Consider the following 26,330-nt stretch of genomic DNA (forward strand, 5'->3'; position numbering starts at 1 on the left):
CTCTCTCTCTCTCTCTCTCTCTCTCTCTCTCTCTCTCTCACTCTCTCTCTCTCTCTCTCTCTCTCTGCAAAGATTTTAACAAAGCTCTGCATGTACATGTAAAACCAAATAATTCACAGGACTCAATAACTATAAACAAGAGCAAAGCAAGAATCTCCCGCATTTCGCATCTCACTACTGAATTTCACCCGAATCTCCTGAAATCTGGTGGACACTATCTGGCAACCCTGCTCACTCAGTCAGCTGATGTGATGGCCGGAGGGAGGATGTGTGCACCAGCCCTCAGTGTTATCCTTTATTCTTAGTGTGGCGGTCGTGTGAGACGGTGCACTGAACTATAGCTCGTGGAAACTCAAAGTGGTGAGAAAGCCGCCATCATGAGTGGGTTTGACGAGGTTCTAGGCACCAAAATAGAGGTGAGGAAGAGGCCTTTAGGGACCTCTCTGGACAAGGATCTGTGTGACGGTGCGCTGGAACAAGACTTATTCCCTGAGTTTACTAAGTTACTCGAGGATGCTGTGCCCGGGGACGACGAGAGCGAGGGCTGCCCACTCCCTGGCACCCCTGAGGACGAGTCTCTCATCGACGCCAAGGAGGTGAGAGCAGCAGGGAGGGAGAGTGTGAGAGGGCCGTACGAGTGTGTTTGTTGTGGAGACGAGACGTGGTGTTAGTGACGCAATCCTTCGCTTTATTCCCAGAAAACGGACCTTACCCAGTATCTTTCGAGTCTCCAGCTCTAACCTTTTACTATGCGTGTATTTTTTCTGTATTCTTTTATTTATCTGATGTATTTTTCTTCGTTAAATAAGTAGATTTCAAGAGAGCCGATTTTTTCTATTACATTCACTTCCCGGATCCGGTCTCTTATTTTCGACATATTTCCTTCCTGAACTCAGTTATTTCCTATTATACTCTTAATAATGACGTAAGGTGAGGTGTGGTGAGCAGTAGTGAACCCGTATGGTGACTTCCAGTTACAGTGAAGCTGGCACAATACAGTGACCTTGATAGGCATATTAGCATGCTTCCTCCTGTCTCCTCTCTCCCTCCTGATCCTACCCCCTCCTCCTTCCCTCCTCCTTTCTTTTCTACACGCGGAAGGACGTCGTACCATCTTGACCTTTCCAGTTCTACTCCTATGACCTCCAGAATTTAGGTCATGGCCCCCTGCAGGATGTGACAGCTGTTGGAAGGATGCTGTGTACTAGGATGTGTCTCTGGGGTTCCTTGTGGGGAGTTTTGCATGCTGTTTTGTGGCATAGTCTTACTTTATATTTTATCCTAGTCTGCTGTGGACATGTGCTCTTACTTAAATTCTTACCTTGATTAAGACCTTCATCTAGAAACAGGTGAAGCCTCTGACCAAGACTGCAGGAACCATTTCTTGTAGGTAGCATAAGGTCAGCTAGTGTGGCCTCACCAGAATGCCACATTGTTTTCTTCCAAATACTGATAGAGCTGAGAAACAATAACTCTCTCAAGGGTCTTGGAACACATGGATGTTAAGCTTATAGGCCTGTAATGAAAGGGGTCAAAAACGAATGTCACCTTTACATGGGCATGGCAGTATCTCGCCAGTCAGAAGGAACAGATGATGTACAGAGGAACATTCTAAAAAGTAAAAGGAGAGGACAACTAACAGAGCTAGCACACTTCTTCAAAAACTACTGAAGGAATATTATCAGGGCCAGAAGTAAAATCAGCTTTCAAGTCTGCTAATATGCTTTTGCACAGTAGTTATGTCTTAAGAATATCAAAGCAGAAGGTACTATTACAAGTTTGAACTGGAGAGGAGCTGTTCAGAAAGACATCCTAGTAAACTTTAGAGAAGGATTCCACAAAACTTTTATCCATATCTTTAATATTTTCAGTGAATACATAATTTCATAAGGGGCTGATAGAGTACTGGTGTGGTCTGGCTAGAGAGAGAGAGAGACAGATAGACAGGTAGATGGATAGCTGAGGTTAGTTATTGTAGTGTGCTAGGGTCCTGTGGAGTGTAACCTTACTTTATATTCTATCCTGGTATGCTACGGACGTGTGGTGGATCTTACATAGTGGTGTGCTCTGGCTAGGGAGAGGTGAATGTACGTACACACACACACTTGGGTAGATAAATAGCTGCCACAAGGGAAGAAAGTTAAGTAGTATTGGAATGAGTTTAGTTACTGAAGTTGTATGTTCATCTTAGGGTGATTCAGATATGGAGTCACTATTCTGCTGGCTTATTACTCACTTGTAGGAAAAAGTCAGTGTTGTGTGGCTGTATTGTACATCAAGGCAGCTATTTATGTGAAAGTGTGCAGCTTGTAACTTACAATCAAGGAGAGCAGAGGCTGTGATGTGTGTCATAATGTGGGTGAACAAATAGTGCTGCCATATCATTGTAGTTTTCCAAAATTCTCTCTCTCTCTCTCTCTCTCTCTCTCTCTCTCTCTCTCTCTCTCTCTCTCTCTCTCTCTCTCTCTCTCTCCCTCTCTCTCTCTCTCTCTCTCTCTCTCTCTCTCTCTCTCTCTCTCTCTCTCTCTCTCTCTCTCTCTCTCTCTCTCTCTCTCTCTCTCTCTCTCTCTCTCTCTCTCTCTCTCTCTCTCTCTCTCTCTCTCTCTCTCTCTCTCTCTCTCTCTCTCTCTCTCTCTCTCTCTCTCTCTCTCTCTCTCTCTCTCTCTCTCCATGGGGATATCTGCCTGATGTATAGATAGGTATATAAAAAAGCAGACTAGTGGAAGGGCAAGAATATGCTCTTATATAAAGAGCTATCATATAACAAACAAGCCCTGACTGTACAAGAGGCAGGCACCTTGTAGTGGTGGTGGTGGTGGTGGGTGTCTCTTTGTCACTATGACTTGCTGCTTGTGTTGGCAGGAGGAATTACCCACATAAACAAATGCCTCAGTAGGGGACACCTTCTGTATTAGGGAAGTGTTAAGGTGACCGTTAAATCTGTTAGGAGTTGGCTCACGTATTACTGATGAGGTGGTGGACAAGATGGCTTGTCCTTGCCTTACATCATGCACTTGTTACTTGAGCAAGTGCCAGTGTTTCCATAAAGATATCACATACAGTCATGCATGTGTCAGTATTTTAATGAGGACCTCCATGCCTAGAACACCACTCACCTCTTATACCTTGTTGACTGACCTGATCTGATCCTGACAGTTTGGTGATGCAGTGTCAGTCATGAGCACAGCCTGTAATGACTCATTTTTGAAGGCTTGGTTTGGGTGCCAAGAAAATTTTGCAGTCTTGTGGAATGAGGGAGTGACTGCAATACTCGTATGTTGAGACTCATGAAAGGTGTTTTGGTGATTTATAAGTTATGTAATCTTCCTTGCAACCATGTAAGTCTTTGATTGGCATGTATTATTCCAAAAAGGTCAATGTTCCTTCCTTTCAGCAGTGTCCTTTGTTATGACTTGCTTTTAATACTTGGTGTAAAGTTGTCAAGTTAATTATCTATGTTTGTTTTATTGGATGGAGTTGTGGAGTGCTTACTGCCACTCTCTCTCCTCCCCTTGACTGCCAGTTTACTTTCATCAGTCTGAGTTGTGTGTGTGTGTGTGTGTGTGTGTGTGTGTGTGTGTGTTATGTGTGCTTATATCATACTGATGCAGATATCCTTTGTCAAGTCATTTATGATTGCTTATCTTGGTAAGTTACAAAATTATGACCACTGTGCATTTTCTAGGTGATTTGCATCAAAGTTTGAGGCTCGTTAGCCTGCCTCCATGTTTCCACAGGGAGCTTGCCTTCCTCTCAGTGTAGCCAAAGGTAGGGACAGAGGGTGAGCCCGGGTGGCGGCCCAGCACTCGTGTATGCACCAACATGCGGCCTCATCCCTTGGCACACCCACACCTCACCTCCATGATGGCCCTTACAGTGTTGTCTCTGTATATATTGATGGCTTCCTTCACCAAAGCAACCAGTGGCCAGCATGGACCTCACTTGGTAAACAATGACAGGGAGTAGCTTCGGTACAAACAGCAATGCTTTCACCAATAAAATCACCTTGAGGCACACGTCACTAACAGTCACAGGGGAAAACAAGAGAAAAAGAAAAACACTTCATGAAACCATCTGCCCAAAACCTGAAGAAATGCGAATAAAAATGAAAATTACAGCAACCACCAAAACCTCTGAGTATCACCAGGCCGCCACGTGCGCATCACACGTGTGCCCTGTAGTCATTGCCATGCAGCACACTACATCCTCACTACGGCCCTCCACTACACCAGGTGATTAGGTATTTCTTGCAGGAACTCTTCTCACACTCAGGCAGAATGGCATTGCTGTCAGTTGAGGTGCTGATGTGCAGAGTAGGTTACCTGTTATTCTCCAGCATTGGTGTTCATTGTGGGGAATACTAAAATATATTGCATTAATTTGTTGGGTACACAGTGACTCAATAAGGGATGTTTTCCAGGCATTTTCATCACTTGTAGTTGAAAAGGATATCCTGTTTTGAGCTTTGTGTGCATTTGTGGGATTTTTCAATATGTTTTGTTGTGTATCATCATCTCTGAAGCCTCTATTCATGTAGTATTATGTAAAAGTTTTCAGTTATCATTTTTTTACTTCTGTTTGGGGACTGGTGCCTCAGTGGGCCTTTTTTTAATCTTTATTGCCCTTAGCCACTACCCATCTTGCATAAAAAAAAATTAAAAATACTATTATGAAGCTTAGCTAGAAAGAACTTTATTGAGCTGTATGAGGTCAGTGTAAAAACCCACAAATTCCATCAGACTCCTTTCTAAAATTCTAAAATCAGTGTTCATAAATATAATCAAATCTTTGTATTGTTGGGAGAACTAGCCCAGTATAAGAAATACATAAAGGAAAAAAAAAAGAAAAAGAAAGCTGGTGAACTATTTTGACATCAAAGAAAAGTTTAAATCTTCAGGTAAGAAAAAAAGTGACACAGTTTTGCATTTTCGTCACTCAAGCTTATGTATACCAGGTCAGAGTTTTGTCAGTAATAGAAAGCATCATACATTCCACTCTTTGAAACTCAGGACACCCATTGACTGTGGTGTCCCTTAAACTTCAAGTGTGTCCAACCTTTGCACAGGTCTCTAGGGGCAGGCCTGCAGCGATGGCCTGTCGCTCTCCTCATCTGTTCCCCCTTAATTTTTAAAGGACATGTTTGCCTGGGATCTTAATTCGTCGTAGCATTGTCTCTTTTGTAATTCTGTACAGCACTGGGAGGAATCCATACAGTATTGCCACACACGGATGTTATTGTTGGTTAATGCTACAAAAAAAACATTAGTTCACGTGGATCTCACAACTTTGCATGTATAACTCTCTTTACATCCACACTCCTAAACCTTGTAAATAACCATACTGTATTGCCTTAAGTATTATGTGTATACAAGTTTGTTGATTCACTTTATAGAAGCATTATACCCTTTTTATAACCAATATGAAGAGTTAAATCTTATGCTTGGTAGTTACTGATATTAATGCCCAATTCCATTTTATGATTCATGGTGTTGGAATTTCATAACCTAAATGCAGTTTCTTGTTAATTGAGGCTTTATAGATAGTGAGCTTTGTATGGTCAGTGGAAGCTCCATTTACTACCTCTAATGAGCTTCATATAGTTTTGTGGGAGCTCATAAGACTAGCATGTAATAATGATGAGATTTCTGGCTCATTTAAAGATATAATAACTTGAACATTGAGGTTTACAGTCCAGTAAGCTTTGTATGGTTTAGTGAAAGCTCACTGTAATGTATAGTGAAAGTTCCACTTCTGATAAACTTTCCTGTTCACTAGATGAGATAATAAAGCAAAAATTGATCTTTGTAGGTAACTGAACTGTGTGTGATCTAGTGAAAGCTTTACTCACACTTATAATGAGTTTTCTACTTCTCTGATACACATAACATGAAAGTCACACCTCACCAAAACAATATAAGGTGAAAATTAATCTTTATAGGCAATTGAGCTTTATGTGATGTAGTGAAAGCTTTATGTATTAGTTACTTGTGATGAGTTTCCTACATCACTGATACTCAACATGAAAGTCACACCCCACCACAACCCAACCACCTTCCCACACAGCTGACCTCCATGAGATGTGATGAAAGCTTTACATTACTGTTTCTTTAATTACTAACCTCTCTCAGACATCTCTTCTTGTTCTACAGCCACTTCAAAACACTCCTCTGGTTAGAAATTGAAAAATCTATTCACTTTTATCCCCTTCCTTCTTGTGTATACTTTTAAAAACTCCACACACTGTTTTTCATGGTGTGAACTGTTGATTACCACAGTGTAAGGACTAGTACTAATGAGTTTCCTCCAGTACACATAGCATGGAAATCCCACCTCAGCACAACCCACCATATTCCCAAAGCCACATCTCACCACCACCCACTGCCTTGCCACACAGGATGAGGAGCTGCGGCACCGAGTGGTGAACCGCGAGTCACACGATGACGACCTGGTGCTCAGCTCGATGGCCCAGAGTGCCTTCGAGACGGCGGAGGAGCTGGTGCACAAGGTGTGGGAGGAGGTGTCCAGCTGGAAAACACAACCCTTCTCCAAGCTCCCCAAGTGGCTGCAGGACAACGACTACCTGCACCACTGGCACAGGTGTGTGTGACACTGCAGGTGTGGGGGTGTGGGCGTGGGTGTGTAAGTGTAGGTTTGGATGAGTGAGTGTCGGTTGTGTGGATGCATGTGAGTGAGTGTAAGTTTAGATGAGTGGATGCAGGTTTGGATAAGTGTGTGTAGGTTTTGGTGAGTGAATGTAAGTGTGTGGATGAGTGAATGCATGTGTGGATGAGTGAATGTAGGTTTGGATAAGTGAATGGAGGTTTGGATGAATGAATGGAGGTTTGGATAAGTGAATGAGTGCAGATTTGGATGAGTAAATGAGTGCAGATTTGGATGAGTGAATGCAGGTTTGGATGAATGAGTGCAGGTTTGGTTGGTGAGAATTCCCACCATTCCCATAAACAGGTGTGCTTTGTTGACCTGTGTATTGGAAAAGTAGCAATGGCAGTGTTTTCTTTCCCTCCCTTGCAGACCGCCACTCCCATCCTTTGCCGCCTGTTTCAAGTCCATCTTCAGGATCCACACTGAGACAGGCAACATCTGGACTCATCTGTTAGGTAAGTGCAGTGCTCTTTCTTATGTTCTCCTGTTGTCTGTTAGGTTTGTAGTCTTCCCTACATCTGGTGTATGTTAGGTAACTACGGCATTTTCCCACGCATAGTCATCCCTTATTGAGCACGGTCCCAGTTTCCATGGTTTCACTTTTACATGGATTGATGCTGACCACAAATTTAAATAACAGAGGCAGTGAGAGACAAATTATGAAGTTCATTGCTTTTTTTTTTTTTTTCCTTATTTTTCTTAGTTAATTGATAAGTGAAATGTTTGTAACCATGTTCATGCAGTTTTTCTTGGGTTAGATAAGGTGTTAGGGGCTCAGGGGTATTCTTAGGAGGTTGGCACTAATTTCCCATGGATTTTCTTTGTTCATGGGTGTGTCTGTTACCTGATCTCCATGGATAATGAGGGATGACTGTGCTTCGGTTGTTGTAGGCAGGAAGGTTATTAATGTATAGATGGAGGTATATTTATTTGTGTCTTTGGAGTATTTTTCTACTTTATTTTATGGGTATCCTTATTCTGAGGCATATGAACTTTCTATTCCTCTTCATTGTTAGTGATATTTTTCTCATATTCTGTTCAAGTCAAGTGCCTCTTATACATATGTGGATTTCTCATATCTTCTCATGACAGGAGGACTGACTGACCTATTTCTCCCTTGTGACCATGACCGTGAAGAGATCGTAATACTTAAATCTTTCATCATTCCACATTCCATACATAAATTATGCTCTGAAGTATCTGCTCATCTTATCATTCCCTTCCACTCTACCAATACATATTTGACTCATTGTGTGTATGTGAGAGTGAACTGCACTATCTTGGTAAAAACTGCCACACCACCTCATCATCAAGATAAATATATCTGATAGCACTGGGAACTGAAGAGGAGGAGTTATCAAGCCCTCACCCAACTGTACATCTGTCATCTTCTTATCTACCACCCACTCCCCCCCTGTCTGGTGATTAAGTTCCTGTCATGTGAGCTAAATATCACTCTATATTAAGAAGATTTGCCTTACGTTGCATATAGATTGTTATAAGGAGTTAGTTGTCACTCAATGAATTAGGAAAGATTTGAACATTTTTTAGTAGTTTTGTATCTGTAATGTCTCATCCAGGGTTATCTTCACCCATTTCCTTTCTTTTTACTCTGCTTTCATTTGCTTTCATTTGTTCATTTTTGCTCTCTAAAAATCCAAAACTCAGGCACATGAATAAAGTGACAGGTATCAGATGGCCCCACATAATATATTTGACACTAGTTGCCTTGTATTAATATATCAGGTAATCTTGCGTTGAGTCCTTCCTGCATTGAACGAGATGATTTTCCTCTGCTTCTCTCTCTTTGTCTCTCCACATGCTTAGATAACCAGCTGTATGAGTCGTGGTTGATATGTAAAGTAGTTTCATCACACACACACACACTATATTATTAGTGTGTTTCAGTGTCCTAGTTCAAGGATGTTAATCACTGTAGAGTCTATCTGTCTTTGAACTCATGTTATTGTGCCTGTTCACCTGAGCATAGCACCTGTGACTCAGGCTGTGGGAGTGACAATGATTTAAAGGTGTTTGAAAGGTATTGGAGTTGAGTTGTTTGTCATTCAAGTCTCCATCATGTGTTAATGTGTGTTCCTCAGCTGATTAACCTAATCTTAGCACTTCTCCATGACTCCAGCTATGGATGATAAAAACTGTTTAGGTAGTAATCTCTATCACATTATTGTACACTCCTCACTTCACTAGCCTAATCTCAGCACTCCACAGTGATTTGAAAACTTTGTGGGTTCAAGGGTATTATTGTAGTCTCCCATCACTGTTATCACAAGTTCCTCACCTGATTCATCTAACCTTTGTCCCCTTGTGTGTGTCACTGCTGCATTTCATTCTTGCCTCACTATCTCGTCCCTCCACTTGACTGATTCTCCCAACACATGTTGATGATTCCAATGTCTAGCTTTCTGTACTCTTATGTATTCTTATCCCCTTTCGTGAGACAGGAGCTGTTTGGCGTGGAATTGTATGATGTGTGCTTTCATGCCTTGTGTTTCTTTTGTCAGCTGAAAGGATGTGAGCATTGATAAACTTCAATTGCCCAGCTGCTTTTTCCTTCCTCCACGAAAACTCATGTTTGATTTGTGCGACTAACTCTAAATTATAATGTGCTGGCAATATTGGTGTTTGGCTTCCTGTACTTACAAGTAAATAGCAATTTTTTTTTTTTTTTTTTTTTTTTTTTTTTTTTTTTTTTTTTTTACTGTATTCCCACAATGGAAGGGTTCTCAGTGAATATGGTTTTATGTCATTTACTTTTGAAAACAACACATTATCAACAAATGCATTCTTGGCCAAGGTCTGAGAGGCTTGATTGCATAATCTGTGTTGAATGTTTGCCAGTATCTCTTGACAGGTGTGTGTGTGTGTATGTATGTATGTACCCACCTGCATTACTTTCACTAACAAGATATATTTATGAAACAAACAAGAACTGCCAGTAATTATATTCTTCATCAGCTCCAGTGGGCATAAGGGGCAGACATATATGGCTTGAGTTTGACAGGAGAAAAAACATAAGTGAAGGTGTCAGGGATTGAGTATCATTGAAGCAGTGCAGGAGCCAACACTCTCCCACCTCAGTAGCAGGTGGCACCTGGCCAACCATTGCTTCACTGGCACCATGTGGTTGTGTGCTGGCCCACCCTGGCACTTTGTTTTAGAATGGTGAACACCTAATTAATGCTGAAGGGAAGGGTAATGTTTCTTTGTGAGCTGAGATGTTCATGCTTCAGCCCATGTATGGTGAGAGTGAAAGACTTCATTGTCAGTCTCAAGTGGTTGTTTGAAGTAATGCATTAAGTCAGATGTATTAGTAATGCTTATCTTATCACAGGAGTGTAAAGGATATCAGCCGCTACTTTGATCATGGGATGAGTGCATGAGTATTGTACCTGCAGATAGCATTTTTACAACACTTATCTGCCTCTTGCATGTTTGCTGCGTGGTGTGAGGTCTGGCCGCCGGTGACGCCCACTCTGCCACGTGGTAGCAATCCATTTTTAGGCAAGGCCATGTACCTCAATTGGGTAAACAAAAACAACCTGGGCACAAGTAAACAAAATAGTTATGATGCACTTTAGTCAGTGGTGCAGAAAATAACTGATGTCCCCCATGTTATTCTTGTCCCTGTATTTCATCTTTGCATACTCTTCTTATTCTTCTCGTAACCATAGCTCTCACACATTCCTGCTCTTTATCCTTCTGTTGTCATATTTCAGTTATATTTTCCTGTTGTATATTCCATTCATATTTCCTCAGAGAGGTGATGGGCAAGGCTGTAGTGTGGGTTGGTGGGGTGAAGATCAATGTCTCCCACGTGGACATGGCACGATGGGGTGGTGTGACTTGTCTGTAAATAACCCGACGCTTAATGTTTGGCTTAATATTTTGGCACGGACACACTACATTCCCTGGCATCCCCCTTCCCAGGACTGTCATTATGTGTGTTAAATATATCATGACCACTGCCGCTACCATGACACTGAGGAACGCCCCATTAGGCAGCATTGTAGTTGTGAGCCAAGTGATTCCTCCACTCCTTATATGATGCTGCTTATAAACTAATATAGAACTTGTACATTTCCACACATGAGGTGACATTCAGGATTAAAACAGGAACTTGGAAAGAGTAGATGAATGAATAGGAGAGAGAGAGAGAGAGAGAGAGAGAGAGAGAGAGAGAGAGAGAGAGAGAGAGAGAGAGAGAGAGAGAGATGGTTCACACAATTTTTCCATATCAACAAGACTGGGAATTTATTACTGAAAGAACCCCAAAAAATAGACATAGATAGAAGAGACATTTTATAATTACTAGAGAGAGAGAGAGAGAGAGCATGACTACTGAAGGAACCAAGAAAATAGATAAATAGATAGATAGATAAGACATAGATTGCATACTTACTGAGGGAACCTAGAAAATAGACAGATAGATAGAAGAGAGATAGAAGTTGTATTATCTCTCCTTATCAAGATCCCAGAGTACTGAGTGTATTCCGTGGTGCTTGTTGCTTCCCGGAGGTGTGTGGCAGCTCGGTGTTATTCAGATCATGTTGGTAATTGGTGTTATTACCCTGGTGTTTTGCAGCTGTGGGGGGGCTGAATGGTGTTATTAGGGCCACTGTTTATGAAAGGTGCTCCCTGCCACTACACATATTACCTTCATTCTCTCTCTCTCTCTCTCTCTCTCTCTCTCTCTCTCTGTTTTATTTTATTTATTTGTTTATTTTATTTTTTTTATCTATTCATTCATTTATTTATTTATCATTTTCTTTTATTGACTTTGTTTTTTCCTAAGCATTATTTATCTTTTTTTTACATTATTCATTTTTTTCCTGATAGCATTTATATTTTTCCCTGATTTTACCTTTGTTTCCTGGCAGTATTTATCCCCTCACCTCCCATTACTCCCTCCTTCAGGTTGTATATCCTTCATTGGGGTGATGGTGTACTTCCTGACGGGCTCCTCCCTGGGCCAACACTGGGTACAGGTGGACCTTAAGGAGAAGCTGGTGTTCACTGCCTTCTTCATCGGTGCCATCTTCTGCCTCGGACTCTCCTTCACCTTCCACACAGTGTCCTGCCACTCAGAGTTTGTGGGGAAGCTCTTCAGCAAGTAAGGAGATTGCTTGTTTTCTTTGTTGTTTTTGCCCCACAGGTGTCTCTCCAGATTACAGTGTGCTGTTGTCATGGAGTTCATTATTTATTTATTTATGTATTATTATTTTATTTTTATTTTTTTAATTAATTTATTTATTTAATTTTTTTATTTATTCATTTATTTATTTATTATTTATTTATTTTTTGTCATGTGGTGCCTTTAACTTCTGAACGCATTTTCATTGTTGCATTGTTTTATTTAGGGGTCTGCTGGTTCAAGTGTTGTGAATGACGATTGCTAGATGCTGTGATATTTGTAACCTTTTTTCCCTTTTTTTCATGTATATTAACTTAAAGTTTAATTTTCATTGTTTGGTTGTTATCTGTTGTCTTTATTGCTGTGAATGATGATTACCAAATACTATGATAACTATGATATATATTGTATTCCTCAGTTTGAGGGAACGCAGCACAACTGTTTCCTGCTGATTATAAAAATAACTGTTGTTAACACTTTCTCTTCCTCACTTAGACTCGATTACTGTGGCATCGCACTCCTCATCATGGGGTCCTTCGTCCCGTGGCTCTACTACGGCTTCTACTGTGACTTCCAGCCCAAGCTGATCTACCTAACAGCTGTGGTGTTGCTGGGCATCACCACCATCGTTGTGTCCCTGTGGGAGAAGTTCAGCACACCCACCTTCAGGCCCCTCAGGGCAGGTGAGTGACTCGGTGCAGCCAGGCCCTCCATCCCATGCTGCCTGCTGCTCCAGGAAGGAAGTGCTGAAAGATGCTGTGGTGATTGTGCTTGTACATCCTTATTTTTCGTGGGTTTGTTGTGTGTCAGCCTGTTAGTTACTTTGCTTGAGTGGTAAAAGAATTGCTTATTTATCTGTAAGCATTTGGTAGTTGTGTAGATTGATCACAATGTCTTCCAGAGGTGACTTGGTTTGGAGCTGTCCAGCATCACTTATTTCCCAAGCACCAGTGTTAAAAGGTTTTGTGCTTCCTTCTACAGCTTTAGAGATCAACTGAAGTGAAAATTTTACTTAAAAGTTTGTTATTGTAATTCCCCAAGTAGATGCAAATACAGAGACTTACATTATCTATTGGAAGAGCAAAGGTTGGTGTATGGGGATGATTAAGCCACTTACAGCCATGCCTCTTTATATGTATGCTTCCATTTAACTACTTGTCTTGTGACTAGAGATTTCCAGACTAATCACTTATTAGACCTGTCAACATACCAGGCTGACATGCTCTGTACAGGAGTGTGGCTGAGTCAAGGTGCCCCTCAGGGTTCATAGGAAACTGGATCTGCCCTCCATCCTTTTTGGCTTATGTCATTATAGGAAAAAAACAACAGTGGAGAGTGTTTACACCACCTCACACTATCAGTTCTGTCATTAGAAAATTGTCACTATCATGTTTTTTTTTTTTGTCATTTCTATAAATTACTGATATAGGTGTGATAATGTTATATGTAACTCATTTGTGACGTCTATCTCTGTAATTATATCTTCTTAAATTCTGCCCTTTATAATGACAAAGCTTCATTATTCTCAAAGTTAATGATATTAGTCACTGAATTTTGTTTTTCTTAAATGACAGTAGCTTCTTCATTTTAAATTTCTTGGTATTAGGGATTAAATCTTCTCTTTGTATCTGTTTTCACATTTGTCCACTGCCTGCAAAAATAATAATGATTAAATATATATCTGGTGAATTTTGAGCAGCAAGAAGACAATGAAGACTTGCTCCACCATTTTTATGTTTCCATGGTTGTCCACTGCCTGCATAACTAGTAATGATCATGTGTCTTCAGAACATTAAGCAGCAGAAAGACTAATGAGGACCTGCTCCCTTCCCACAGCGGTGTTCCTGACCTTTGGATTGTCAGGCATCATCCCCGCAGTGCACTACACGCTCATTGAGGGCTTCGACTATGCCATCACCCGCGCCTCCATGGGCTGGCTCATCCTCATGGGAGCGCTGTATGTGATAGGCGCGCTGCTCTATGCTGTCAGGGTGCCAGAGAGATTCTTCCCTGGCAAGTGTGACCTCTGGGTGAGTATGTGATGTTGGGAATGTTACTCACTTGTGGACACCATGCTGGTATTGACATTCCATATTTGAGTGGATGTATTTATCATTTTCCCTCAGTCCACAAGCTGAAAAACTCACGTCCTCATATCTACATTTCCTTTCTAGTTGTAGTATATTGGCCCTCCTATTCTGACTAAATCAGACACTTATAGCAATCATCATAAGCTTAAAAACACATCATCATATTCATATTTTCCTTCAAGTTTAGTTATTAATCTGCCTATTCAACAAAATTTGACACTTCTAAATACCACTAGCTTTAAAACAGATGTCTTCATATCCATATTTTTCTTTCTAGTTCCAAAGTCACCAAATCTTCCACATCCTGGTGATAGCGGCGGCCTTTGTCCACTACCATGGGATCTCTGAGATGGCCATGTACCGCCTGACACATGGAGACTGCAGCGCGGAGGACCTGGCAGCCATGGAGACCAAAGACCTGCTCTGAGGCCGCCCCAGGAGTGAGGAAGGGGAGTGATTGTGGCTTGGGGAGCTGCACCCTGGCTGGCCCATGGGAGGAGAGGGATGCACTAGAGCCACAAATCGTTCTTATTTTGTTTATTGTATTATTTATTACTCTCTCTTTTGGCCATCATCGTGTGAGTTGACCTTGGAAATAGTAAGGATTGAAGTGACTCTTGTTAGTTCCTCTTCATTATTTTGTTTGGCAAATGTCCATATTGTTATGATTATTATTATTATTATTATTATTATTATTATTATTAATGGTAAGATTATATTTCCCAAGGGGGACATGACTGATATGGCCTCAGTGAGAAAAGAAAGGGCCATCACTTTCCTTTGGACAAAATACACTCTTTTATCTCTGTTATCAGTTACCATCATGAAGAAGCAGGTTTAGCATACATGTATTCGTGTGTTCAGTGCCAGACCAACAGCTACTGATGACGCACATGCATAGCAATCATCTCATCAACCTCGGCATTCAATCAGCTGACAGACGGAGTGGCGAGGAAATCATCCCTGGGGAAGATTGCCATCACACTCCTCGGCCAGACAACCTGCAGTCGTTTCCATGCCTTGTGATACTAGAGTTATGCGAACACTTCACTCAGCGCAACCTTTGGAAGTCTTGGTATAATTATTTGAACACACACACACAATGCTGTTGCAGTGTAAGCTACATTTGTTGCATGTTGATGCCTTGCTGTATTGGCCCACCACTTGTAAGGACTCTGGTTAGGATGTGACTCGGCGCTATTCGGTACCCTTCAGTGGTATTGTACTGAATGACATGTATTGTGGTAAAGTGTCTTGGTAAGTGTGTTATGCAACAGAGGATTGGGTTATATCTGAAAGATCCTTCATTTGTGAACATTAACCATAACAGATTAGTAAATAGACTTTTGAAAACTAGTCGACTGTTTCTTGACTGTGCAGCAGCTGTCAACTTTGATGCCTCCCAGAAAAACAGTGTTGAATATTTGCAACTTCTATTATATTACATATTCAGTACCTTTTTATATATATACATATAATCTTTCTTGTCTTTACTTGCAAACTGCATTATGTTATTCAGTATATTTCTTGTGTCAATTTCAAATTGCTGTTCTTACTGTTGTGCTTTGACTTCCTGTCAAAGAATGATGGCTTGTTGCATTATGGCTTTGAAAATAAGTACAAAATACTACAACACTTGCATTTGTTGGGCTTTTGGAATTTTCTTTCTTTTCAAAGATAACGGCCCTTTTTTTCACTCTCTGTATACCAGGCTGAGATCCTCCTTGTAGAGGCAGGTAGCCCAGATGAGACCACACCATGCACAAGAGGAGTAGAGATTCAGTTTATGTATTTCAGGTCTTGCTTTTCTGTTTAATAATCCTAGATCTCCCCATTCCTGTATGTTAACAGTGAGACCCAGACGATGTAAACCGTACAGTTTTAGATCACCAGTCATGAAAAGTAGTTGCAGCAATGATAAAGCTATTTTTATATGAACTGTATTGTATCTGAGGTAAGAGCTCCTCTTTTTCTGTCTTCAAGAGACCATCTGTTTGTGTGTATGTGTTGTGTAGGGTGTGAAGACAAGTATACTTGAATACTGAAATGTTCAATGTACAGGGTGTAGAGGCAGGCGTAGCTAAACATCACTGAGAAGTTAATCAGGCTGAGTGGTGTCTGCCATGCATGTCACCCTATCAGCTAATGCTATCAGCTGTCTGTGTCTCATTCAGGAGAGGTTGAGACTTTGGCATGAGGTAGCATAATTCCACAAAGGATCATCTGTTATGAGAGTATATGTAGTACTTGCATTTATCCATCAAGATGAGTAGAACAACATGCAGAAAGCTTGCTGTTGTTTTGGATTATTTGCTGCATTTGTGCAAGCCAGCCACTTAACCACAGCAAGCACCAGCGATGGTCTCACTTAGGTGTGTGCATATGCCTTGTTACCAAGTTAGATTACTAGGTTCTTGGCTAGCAGTTTATGATGTGCTAGATCTGTGAAGCTTTGAGAATCATATTGTGCACAGTGTCACAGTGACAGTCTGGTGCACCTTTGGCAGCACGGGACGACAGGTATTACATATCACTTGGATGTACAGGATGGTATGCTTAAGGAATGATGATATCTGAAGCAGCTATACATACTAATAAGATTGTCTACAGCCAGCTATATCTACTAATAAGATTGTCTACAGCCAGCATATGTGTGGGGTTATCAACAGAGCACTTCTGCAGCCACTGCTTAATTTACCTCTAGGACTCAAAGTATGACAACATGTGTAAGTCAGATACTGTGCATTTAAATGTAATGCTTAGTTCCCTCTATGGACGTAGAAATACAATGGATGGCTTTATTCTTGTTTATCTATTTTTTGACTCATGTCATTTTCTCAACATTCATCGTGTAATCAATAACGAGTTGATAAATCAAAGAGGACAGGTGTGATGGTGGATATTGAGAGAAGTACAACACTGCCAAACCAGATGCTTTGATAATCATAGCCCTGCCTTAACTTCCCTCGGACAGCTGTCACTTCAAGTAGGGAAGAACTGCAGCAATCCATTCATCCCTTTATATTTATGAGAGGGGAAAATTGCATCTGGGGATGGTTGATACACTGCAAGATGGGGCTAAGAAGAAGCATTGTTTTTTTCCTCAACTTGGAAATAGAAAGGATTGATATTGTACTTTGTCTTTTTCAGTCATTAGCATATGAATAGCTTATTTGTATTTATGTGTGACCTTTGATCATTTGTGTGTTGTAAAAAGCTGTATTAGTAAGTTTTAGTCGCCACATTTCTTTTTGCAGACAGACATTTGTTTCAAGTAGTCTTTGCTCATTGGTGTGTGACCTTGAAACGTATAGGATTTTTATCTGTCCCTTACATTCCACTCTCCTTTAAAAAGGTTGATCCACATCTTTCCTTCACACCCTCAATCCCTCCTTCCTGCTCTGCCTTTGGAAACTCACCTGCAAGCCAAGCAGTTCATGTGTCACTCAGAGCCACATGACGCGCACAGCTTCGCAGTGGTTTGCTGCCGAGTGTGTAAATCTTTTCGACTTTGCTCATACATTAGGCGTTCTAGCCGTGCTTCATGATTAGGTTATATTAGTTGATGTGAGTATGTGACATTCATTGTGCTGGTACTTATTTTGGTTGGTCATCATTTCATTCATCCAGGTATATCATCAATCATAAGCCACATGTAGGAGCGCGATTTATGTGTCTCCCGTATTTCCCACGCCTTAAAGTGATGAAATCACGCCTACTGCTCAACATTCTGCAGAGGTTCACTCTTCCAGAATGTGAAGTGGTAATGAATATACAGTATACATAATTTCTTCATGGTCACTGTGTTAAACATACACCATGTGGAATGCAAATGAGGCAGGTAACAGTGCTGGTTCAGGGTTATAGTGTACAGGGCATTACTCTGGGCATTACTGCTTCAGAAACTTGCACAGGTGCAGATGGCATCCTTCAAGACTGTCAGCCCAGCCCATTTTCCTTGTAACTGTGTACTGATGCTCAGACCTACATACATATGAAGCATGAATGGGTAGGAATACTGTTACTGTTCATTTTCCTTAAGTGTGAAAATGTCAGGTGTTACCAATCTCTGGCTCCCTCACGTCCCATCACAGCCGTGCAATCAGGTCTGGACGCGAGGGAGCCGTCGGGGCAGCAGGTTAAATGATGTTTTGAGTAATGCTCAGTCTTGAAGCTTTTTGTCAGTATTCAGCAGTTTTATTAATGGCTGGCTGTTTTTTTTACCTTTTTTTTTCTTTTCTGTGCCCAAGTACTTTTTAAAGATCTTTTTTTTATTTTATTTCCAGCAAGAAAGCCATTGTTGAGTCCTTGCTTTTGGTGTGGCTGTAGTACAGTTTTGTTGTGAGGCTGTTCCTGTGGTAGATCCAATACAGTGCAAGTCAACATGTGATGAACAAATTTTGATGGTTTAAAACAACAATTCCTAGCATGGCATGTTGGCATGTTTTCTGAATATGCTTTTACCAGTAGGACATACTGCATAGAAAAAATTAGGTAGATTTATTTATTTCTCACAACATTATTGATTTGTAATGTCACAGTTTATATGGAGGACAAATGTTACAACTGGAACACACTCATTGTTTGTTACACTGTAATGAAAATATAGAGGAAATATATTATAATGAATATCTGGTGAGTTCCTTTTCTTTGAATACTTAATTGCATTACCTGAATATAAGAGTTGTACTGAATGTTTATGTACATGTACAATGAATGACAATGCTGCAGGTGAGCAGAACTATAATAAAAATATAATTTTCTGAGAATTTGTCATAAAAATAAACAATAATTATGCACATCTCAACCTGCAACACTTCCACTGTTTAATGTTTACCGTTAATCTTGAGCCTTCTTACCCACTGACAATTTTTCTGCAAACCAAAACAACTAAAAGATTCTCTACAGATCAAAGGACTTGAGATTGAAGAAAACACTAAACGCAGTGAAAATTAGAGAGGCAAGTTAATTCACTACTGACCATGACTGTACAAAATCTTTCATACTATAAAAAGAGTCATGCTAAAAGGAAGTATGGAAGTTCTATGTTACTTAGTTTGCTTCCGTGACTATTTACACCTTAGTATTTCCTGCGTGGCAATGCTCACCAGGGCATTAAAGTCTGTGTTGAGGTGCTGCCGCCAGTACCTCCTCACACGGCCCCAAGTCTCAGTGGGATAGTTAGGAGACCCAATGCCATGGAACACCCTCGCCACCGCCCTCCCTGTCCACTGCTGGTCCTCATAGGTGGAGAGGAAGGAGCGCACACTGCCCCTGATGCCGCACTCCACCTCAGGCTTCACGCTCACCTTATCCTCAATGTGAACCTCCAACAAGGCCTTGCTGCACCTAAAGTATTCTCTGAGCTCTGTTCTCAGTCTGCTGCAACGCTCCTCGTCGATGGAGTCGCAGCAGAACAGAATTGTGTTGTGGGAGACAGAGCGCAGCAGCTGGTAAGTGTAGTGCAGCTGGCGTAGTTGGTCCTGCTCCTGCACTTGTGTCCTGCGGTAGACAGCATCCAGCACTTGGTCGCGCTCGTCGTCGCTCAGGTCCCCCCGAGCCTCCAGGTGGAAGGAGAGGTCGGTCATCTCCACCATCACACCAGACCTTTTCACCTTCCCTCCACTCTGAAGATCCTGCGTGTTCCACTCCAGTTGCTTCAGTTCCCTCTTCACTATCTTGCTGTTCCACCCCATTCGAGAAGCGACCTCCACCACCGGGAAACTCACCCTGTTGCTCTTGCTAAAGTCTGTTCCTTTCTGACGCTCCAGTGCAATGGCCACGGCCAGCGGGGGACACTTCCGACTGACAGCCACCAGCTGGCGAGGACCCCCATAGCAAGACACGATGCAGTTAGCATAAACGTGGGAGTTAATACGAATGAGATCCTTCTGGTGAAGCTCTAGATAACAGAGAAGAGTCTCCAGATTCTCCTCAGGAAGATCCAATTCTTCCACTACTGTATCAATAGGAATTGCAACTTCGTGCTTGGGACAAGTTGATGAAGTAGTGGCCACAGAGAACGGGTCTGATGCGCCACCTGTGGTCACCATTCCATCATCTTCAACAATAGATGAAGAGCATCCAGGAGAAGATGGGAGATTTGAAGACATATCATCACCTTTATCATTTCCATCTGAACTCAGACTTTTCAGTTTAGCACATGTACAGGGCTTGAATATTTTACTGAGAAGCTTCCTGATGGTGTGTCGGTCCAACGAGTTTGCAAAGATGTGCCTCTTGAGCTCCTGGATGTCCCTTCCATCTTGGTCATCCAGGAAGAGGTGGCAGTGGGCCTCCTCACCGTCTCGCCCTGCCCGGCCAATCTCCTGCACGTAACTCTCAACATTCCGGGGCATGTTGAAGTGGATGATGCCCCGCACATCAGACTTGTCTATTCCCATCCCAAAAGCCACCGTGGCCACAACTATCCTCAGCTTGCCAGACATGAACTTTTTCTGCACCTGTTGTCTGCGGTGAGAGCTGAGGCCAGCATGGTAAGCCTCCGCATCAAAGGACAGGCCCCTGCTCCTCTTCAGGTTGCCCTTTACATCCACTTTTGAAGGGTCAAGAAGTTGTGTCCTGATGAGTGTGGCCACACGCTCACACTCATCCCGCCTGGTGCAGTAGATGATGATGGAGCTGCACTCTGAGAACCTGTCCCCTCGCAGCAGTGTCACCAGGGCCTCCTCTCGGTTGCGGTCCCTAGACACAGACAGCTGTAGGTTGTCTGGGACACTGGTGCCACGAATGACGCCCGTACTGAAGTCAGAGATGAGCAGGTGCCGTGCTATGCTCACTGCTGTGGCAGTGCGGGCTGTGGCGGTGAGTCCGAGGATAGTTCTGACTCCAAGCCTCTCCCGCAGGACCTGGCAAACCCTCAGGTAGGAAGGCCGGAAGTTGTGTGACCATTCAGACACACAGTGAGCCTCATCAAGACAAGCAAAGGCCACAGGAGGAAGCTCTTTGAGGAGTGTGCCCAGTACTCCACCTGTACGACTGGCCACCACTGCCTCAGGGGATACCAGGAGGATGTGGGCAGCCCTGGAATGTATCGCTGTGATGGCTTGGGATCGCTGGGTTTGGTTCTGGTGTGTGTGGAGGCAGACAGCTCTTAGAAACTTTGGAAGCCTCATTGTCTGGTCCTCCATGAGAGAGACAAGAGGGGAGACACACAGCGTGATGCAGGGCGAGCGATGCTTTGAGTACAAGTAGGCTGGCAGCTGGTAACACAAACTCTTGCCTGATCCAGTAGAGAGGACAAGAAGGGTAGACTGGCCAGATAAGATCCTCATGACAGCCTCCTCCTGGCCAGGTCTGAATGATGGGTAGCCAAACATCCTGAGGGCCTCGTGCACCTCCTCAGGTGTGGCAATAAGCTCCCCACCATTCAGAGAGTACAGAGGCTCCACCGTGGGCCTCTCCTGCCAGTACGAGCTTTGTGATGGAGGGACACTTGTGCTGCTCTGTGATGAAGGGACACTTGTGTTGCTCTGTGTCCTTGGTGTGCTGCTGGCTGCCTCATGCTCCTGCTCTGAACACTCTATTTCCTCCAAGTTGTCAAAGATGTCGTTGTCAGAATCTCTGAAATCATACTCCGCCTCATTGCTTGTCTGTTGAGAGTCTGTGTTTTGATTTTCACCTGCTGTGTCTCCTTCCCTGCCAAGTGTGCTCTCTTGGTTTGTGTTTTCTGATAATGCTACTTCACCTCTGATTGTTTTACTTTCCTCTCCTGTTGCAATTTCACCATTCATTGTTTCATCCTCCTTTACCTTCCCATCTCCAGGTTCTTCTTGTGACTCAGGTAAAGGTATGTTACTCATATCTGTCCCATCATCACCTATGGCACCTGCACTGTCATCAACACCCTCTGACTCTTTAGCTGATGGGTACAACTTGCTAACTGGCTTCTCAGAGTCTACCCTTTTGATGCCCTGGGCCATGGAGGCAGCTTCTTCCAGACTGAGGAATGTAGATTCATTCTCATCATAGTCTTCAAGAGGAGTAAGGTTGTCACCTCTCTTCCCTGGACACATCCTGGCCCAGTGTCCAAAATCCCCACACTTGAAGCACGTCAGATTCTTGGTGGCTGCAGCGTTGCCACTCTCTGCGCTCTTCATCATCTGCTTCTTCTTCCACTCCTGCCTCCTGTACTTCCCACCGGTCATCATCTTCTTGCCCCGCACAAACACTTTCTTCTTGAGGTTGATGCGCACGAAGTTGTTGTTGATGGTTCCGGAGGAAATCTTCTTCATCATGCGCTCCTCTCCGGTCAGGTATCTTCCTCTCGCCTTGGTGGTCTTGGTGCCGTGTGATTCAATGTCTTCTGTCTCATCATACTCAAGGCTTGGGGTGGAGTTTGACGGTTGTGTTGGTATGGCAGGTGAGTCTACTTCTTCTTCATCCTCCTCCTCTTCCTCCTCCTCAGGCTCTATTTTCTTCCTTTTCCTAACTGTTCTCTTTGTTTTTGGTGAAGTTCTCTTTATTTTTGGCAAGTTTTCTTTACCAGCTTTCTTGCTACTGCCACCAGCTGCTGCCTTCTTCCTTGCTATTCTCTTCTTTTTTGGAGGTGGCCACTGGCACTGAATCTTTCCTTTCTCCTCTAGCTCCTCTATTGTCTCCTTCTTCCTCTTTCTACCACAGACTGCCTCACCCACAGGTTCGGACTGAAAGCTTCCCAGTTCTTCATCCACAGCATTACTCATGCTTTCTTCAGCTTCAAATTCCTCGTCTAACTCTTCCCTTTCACCCATGTCCTGCCACAGTTCATCCTCATCAACAAAGCGACCTCTTCCTTTTCCTCTCTGTGATGAGGTGCCACCAACACTGCCCACTTCATCATCACTAAGATCAGTATAGTTGGGTTTTGCAGCATTTCTTGTACTCCTCGTCCTCAGCACTCTTCCTGCTTTGCTTTGTGTTGGCAGAGGAGGATCCACTTTCTTTTTAGTTCTCTTAGAAGCAGCATTGTTTGCAGCCTTCTTCCTGGGATTCCTGACAGCCTTTACAGTGTTTTTAATAGGCTTAGTGTCATTCCTTACAGAAGCAGGTGCAGAGTTGTCATTATCTTGTGTAATTGGTGCACTTTCTTGTGATTCTTCATCCTTATCATTATCCTCAGACCAATCCTTGTTGATTAGCTTCATCTTCCAGCTGTCTTGAGGCATGGTCTGTTCACTGGCAATGGTGTCCTCCACTGGCGTCCCTGTGCAGCGAGCCACCCACCCAAGGTTCAATGATGCCCTCTTCTTGACACCCAAGAGGCCTGAGGTGCGAGTCTGGCCCAGTGCAGACAGAACACTGATGGGCTGAGTGACTGGTGGCCTCGTACTGCCGGAAATTTCATGAAATTTTGGAGCCTTTTCAAGAGAGTCTAATTCCATCATATCCAAGACACTTACAGATTTTGGTTTACTTGTGTTCTTGTGTGCAGGTGGAGTTGTACAGGAATTAGGTTCCATTGTATTAAGTATACCTAATGGCCTTGATTCTTCAGTTGTATTTTTGTAACTTGAACTGAATGTTGTATTGCACAAAGGTTCCAGTGCATCAAATACACTCAATGGTCTGAGTTCATCAACAGTGCCGTCAAAACTTGAAGCAAACACTTCAGTGTTCTCTGCATTGGGGGTGCTGGTGCTCTCCTGTAAGGTTTCTTCTTCATCAACTTTCATTTTATCAATACTAGAGTCACCATTACAACAGAGTCTCAATTCACTAGAAGCATCATTGCTTTCACTGCAGGCACTCGGCTGAGAGAAGGAGCGTGACAACAGTGGCCTGCTCTGGGATCTGTTCAGGCTTGATGTCCTGCTTAGAGATTTCCTCATCTTAATGGTACTCTTAGCTCGGAGATTCTCGGCCATTTTACTGTACAGGGACGTCTCCTTTTGTGCTTCCTTTTCTTTTGGGGGTGGACGATAGCTGCCCTTGTTCAGATGTTTTCCCCAAGTGTTACTGAACTTATTAGCAAACTTAGCAGTTGGTTTGGAATGGCTGGCTGTTGCTGTGATCTGGGAGCTTTTAGTCTCACACGAATCTTCACTAACATCTTTTCTTTCCCCCACAGAACACACCTCAGAGTCTTTAGTGAGCAACTCAGCTGGGTCAGGAGTACCAGCCACCACCTCCTGGCCAGTGGTACCCTCTTGAATCCTGTCTAGGTCACCACACGACACACGGCCAGCCAAGTCACCCAAGGAGGAGTGGTTCAAGGCTTCCTCATCCCCACCTATGCTTCTCTTGGCTTCACGTAGGGAAGAGTTCTCTGCCGCCTTTCGGTAGTGGCGGTAGGTCTTGTATGCATGCCTGACGTCCTCCGGGGCCTGGGCCATGGCTTCCCGGTCTGGGGCGCAGCCGTACGTGGCCTTGTACTCTCCCTCCCATGTCTGAAGTTTAAAAAGATGCTTAATTTTTCTGTCTGATATGTATTGTTGTTATTCATATTTATTTCTGTCTGGGGTATTACTGGTATCTCTTTATCTGATAGAGCTAAGAGTGAGTGATGTGTGTGGTGCCTTGTCTGTGTGATTGCTGGCCTGGTTTATATATAGATAAACTGATATTTCACCTATATTATTTTTTTCAGTGTAGGGTGTTCGTTATGTAATGCAAAAATACCTTAATCATTTCATATCTGTAGATGCAGTTCTCTCATCTCATAAGTTTAACTGCAGTACAAGTATTTCATACAGATCAATGTGTATCACATAAGACATTAAAATTTTTTTATTAAAAATATTAGACAAATTTATTCTATATTTGATTCTGGTTCATATTGATAAATATATATCATATAAAGCACAATAATTTTCCTCATTTATTATATTAGACAAATTATTATATATTTTATATATGTACAATATTATAACAGGTAGCAACACGGTAAGCAGTGCAAGGCACATCTCACCTTGATCCTCTGCTTGGCCTGCACCAGCCGCTGCCTCGGGGACACATCCTCCTCCCCCATGGTGCCGCTCCTCACTCCTCACCCACACACCTTCCAGGGAGGCACAACCTGCATCACACACCATTCATTAGGCAGTGCTCATTTATTTCAACATCCTAAACTTTTCTTTGGTGTTCTAATCTATCATTGAGTTTTGTTAATATTGTTAGTTTTGTGCTGCAGCTGTCACTGACATGATGAGGAAGTGGTCACCAACCACACCCTGGACTTCCACTTCCTATTACAGTATACGGTTAGGTTAGGCTAAGTTAGGTTAGTGTCCTTAAGGGAGAGGGGGGTCTCCAGGGCCAGTTAGATTAGGTTAATGTCCTTAAGGAGGGGGTCAAGGGGGCGACAGGTTAGATTAGTGTCCTAGAAGGGTAGGGGGGGTCCAAGGAAGAGGCAAGAGCCCCCGCCCCCATTTGGGTTAAGTTCGGTTTGTTTAGTGTCCTTAGGGGGTGTCCATGGGGAGAGGCTTTGTCCCCCACTTAGGTTAAGTCAGGTTAGTGTTCCTAAAAGGGGGTTCAGGGGAGGGGCGGCAATGGGGTACATACGGTGCAGCTGTTGGTAAGATGTACCCAGATGAGCTTTGTTCATTCCTTGTGGTGCAGCTGTCACTAGCCCACCACTTATTATATTAATTCTGGGATCTTTAGTTGAGAGAGGCAGCAATGAAGGACAAGAAAGGTAAGGTCCTCATGAAGGCAGGGTATCAAGGTAACAAAACAAGGCACTAGTTATTTCTTTAAACATAAAAAATAAATAAATAAATAAAAAATAAAATTCTTGGAGTTTGTTTTAATCTAGATCAAGGGAAATAATGACATTCCCTTGACTTCAACCTAACCTAACGTAGCCTTCACATGAAAACGCTGATGTTACTCCAAAACTATCAGAAACAATCAAATAAAACCCAAATAACAGAACTTAAAGTGAATCTTTACTTTCAACACCGAGACCTTTCCCGCCAAATCATATAATAATCCCCTGGCCAGTTATTCAGCCATCAAACCCTTCTTCACTCTACACTGAGGCACCGTGGATCCCATATGATATATCCCTGAGGAGTGTCGGGTAATTGAACGTGCATAAACCCTTTAAAATACCTTAAAACTGCTTCCGCCGCCAGCATCACCTCCCTCGATGTCCAGCGATGGTCTTCTAAAAAACAATAACAAAGAATTAATATTTTTTTTTATACTAAGCTATTTATTTTGTGATTGGAATAATTAAGAATGATTTAAAGTCATCTTTGGTGTTTTATTTTTGTTTGTGTTTCCTTTTTTTCTTTCTTTTATCTTCTAAACAACAACCACAAAGAATTTTTTTTTTATTTAACATGCTACGGCAAATTAAGGAGTGTTTGTAATTGTCTTTACTAACTTATTTAGATTTATATTCCTTTCTTTACCCTTTTAGTTAAGAATGTACCACTGGAAATATCTGTAGATCTACTGACATTTTGCTTATACTACGT

General features: G+C 42.5%; 2 protein-coding genes across 2 annotated transcripts; one reads left to right on the plus strand and one right to left on the minus strand.

Annotated features, from left to right (window-relative positions):
- Positions 1–226: 226 nt before the first annotated feature.
- LOC135093505 (adiponectin receptor protein-like) lies at positions 227–18,536 on the plus strand. The gene is made up of 7 exons (XM_063992798.1): positions 227–596; positions 6,395–6,597; positions 7,033–7,118; positions 11,599–11,794; positions 12,311–12,498; positions 13,652–13,845; positions 14,183–18,536. The coding sequence occupies exons 1-7, from the start codon at positions 378–380 to the stop codon at positions 14,330–14,332; spliced, it is 1,236 nt and encodes a 411-aa protein (XP_063848868.1). The 5' UTR covers positions 227–377; the 3' UTR covers positions 14,333–18,536.
- Positions 18,396–26,028, minus strand: LOC135093504 (ATP-dependent DNA helicase Q4-like). Its single transcript, XM_063992796.1, has 3 exons — positions 25,960–26,028; positions 24,815–24,922; positions 18,396–24,293 (listed from the first exon to the last, which is right to left on the minus strand). Exons 2-3 carry the CDS (start codon positions 24,872–24,874, stop codon positions 18,975–18,977), a joined length of 5,379 nt encoding a protein of 1,792 aa, XP_063848866.1. The 5' UTR covers positions 24,875–24,922; positions 25,960–26,028; the 3' UTR covers positions 18,396–18,974.
- Between the last annotated feature and the right edge of the window lie 302 nt (positions 26,029–26,330).

This window comes from Scylla paramamosain, chromosome 43, assembly GCF_035594125.1.
Source record: "Scylla paramamosain isolate STU-SP2022 chromosome 43, ASM3559412v1, whole genome shotgun sequence".
In the NCBI taxonomy this organism is placed as follows: domain Eukaryota; kingdom Metazoa; phylum Arthropoda; class Malacostraca; order Decapoda; family Portunidae; genus Scylla; species Scylla paramamosain.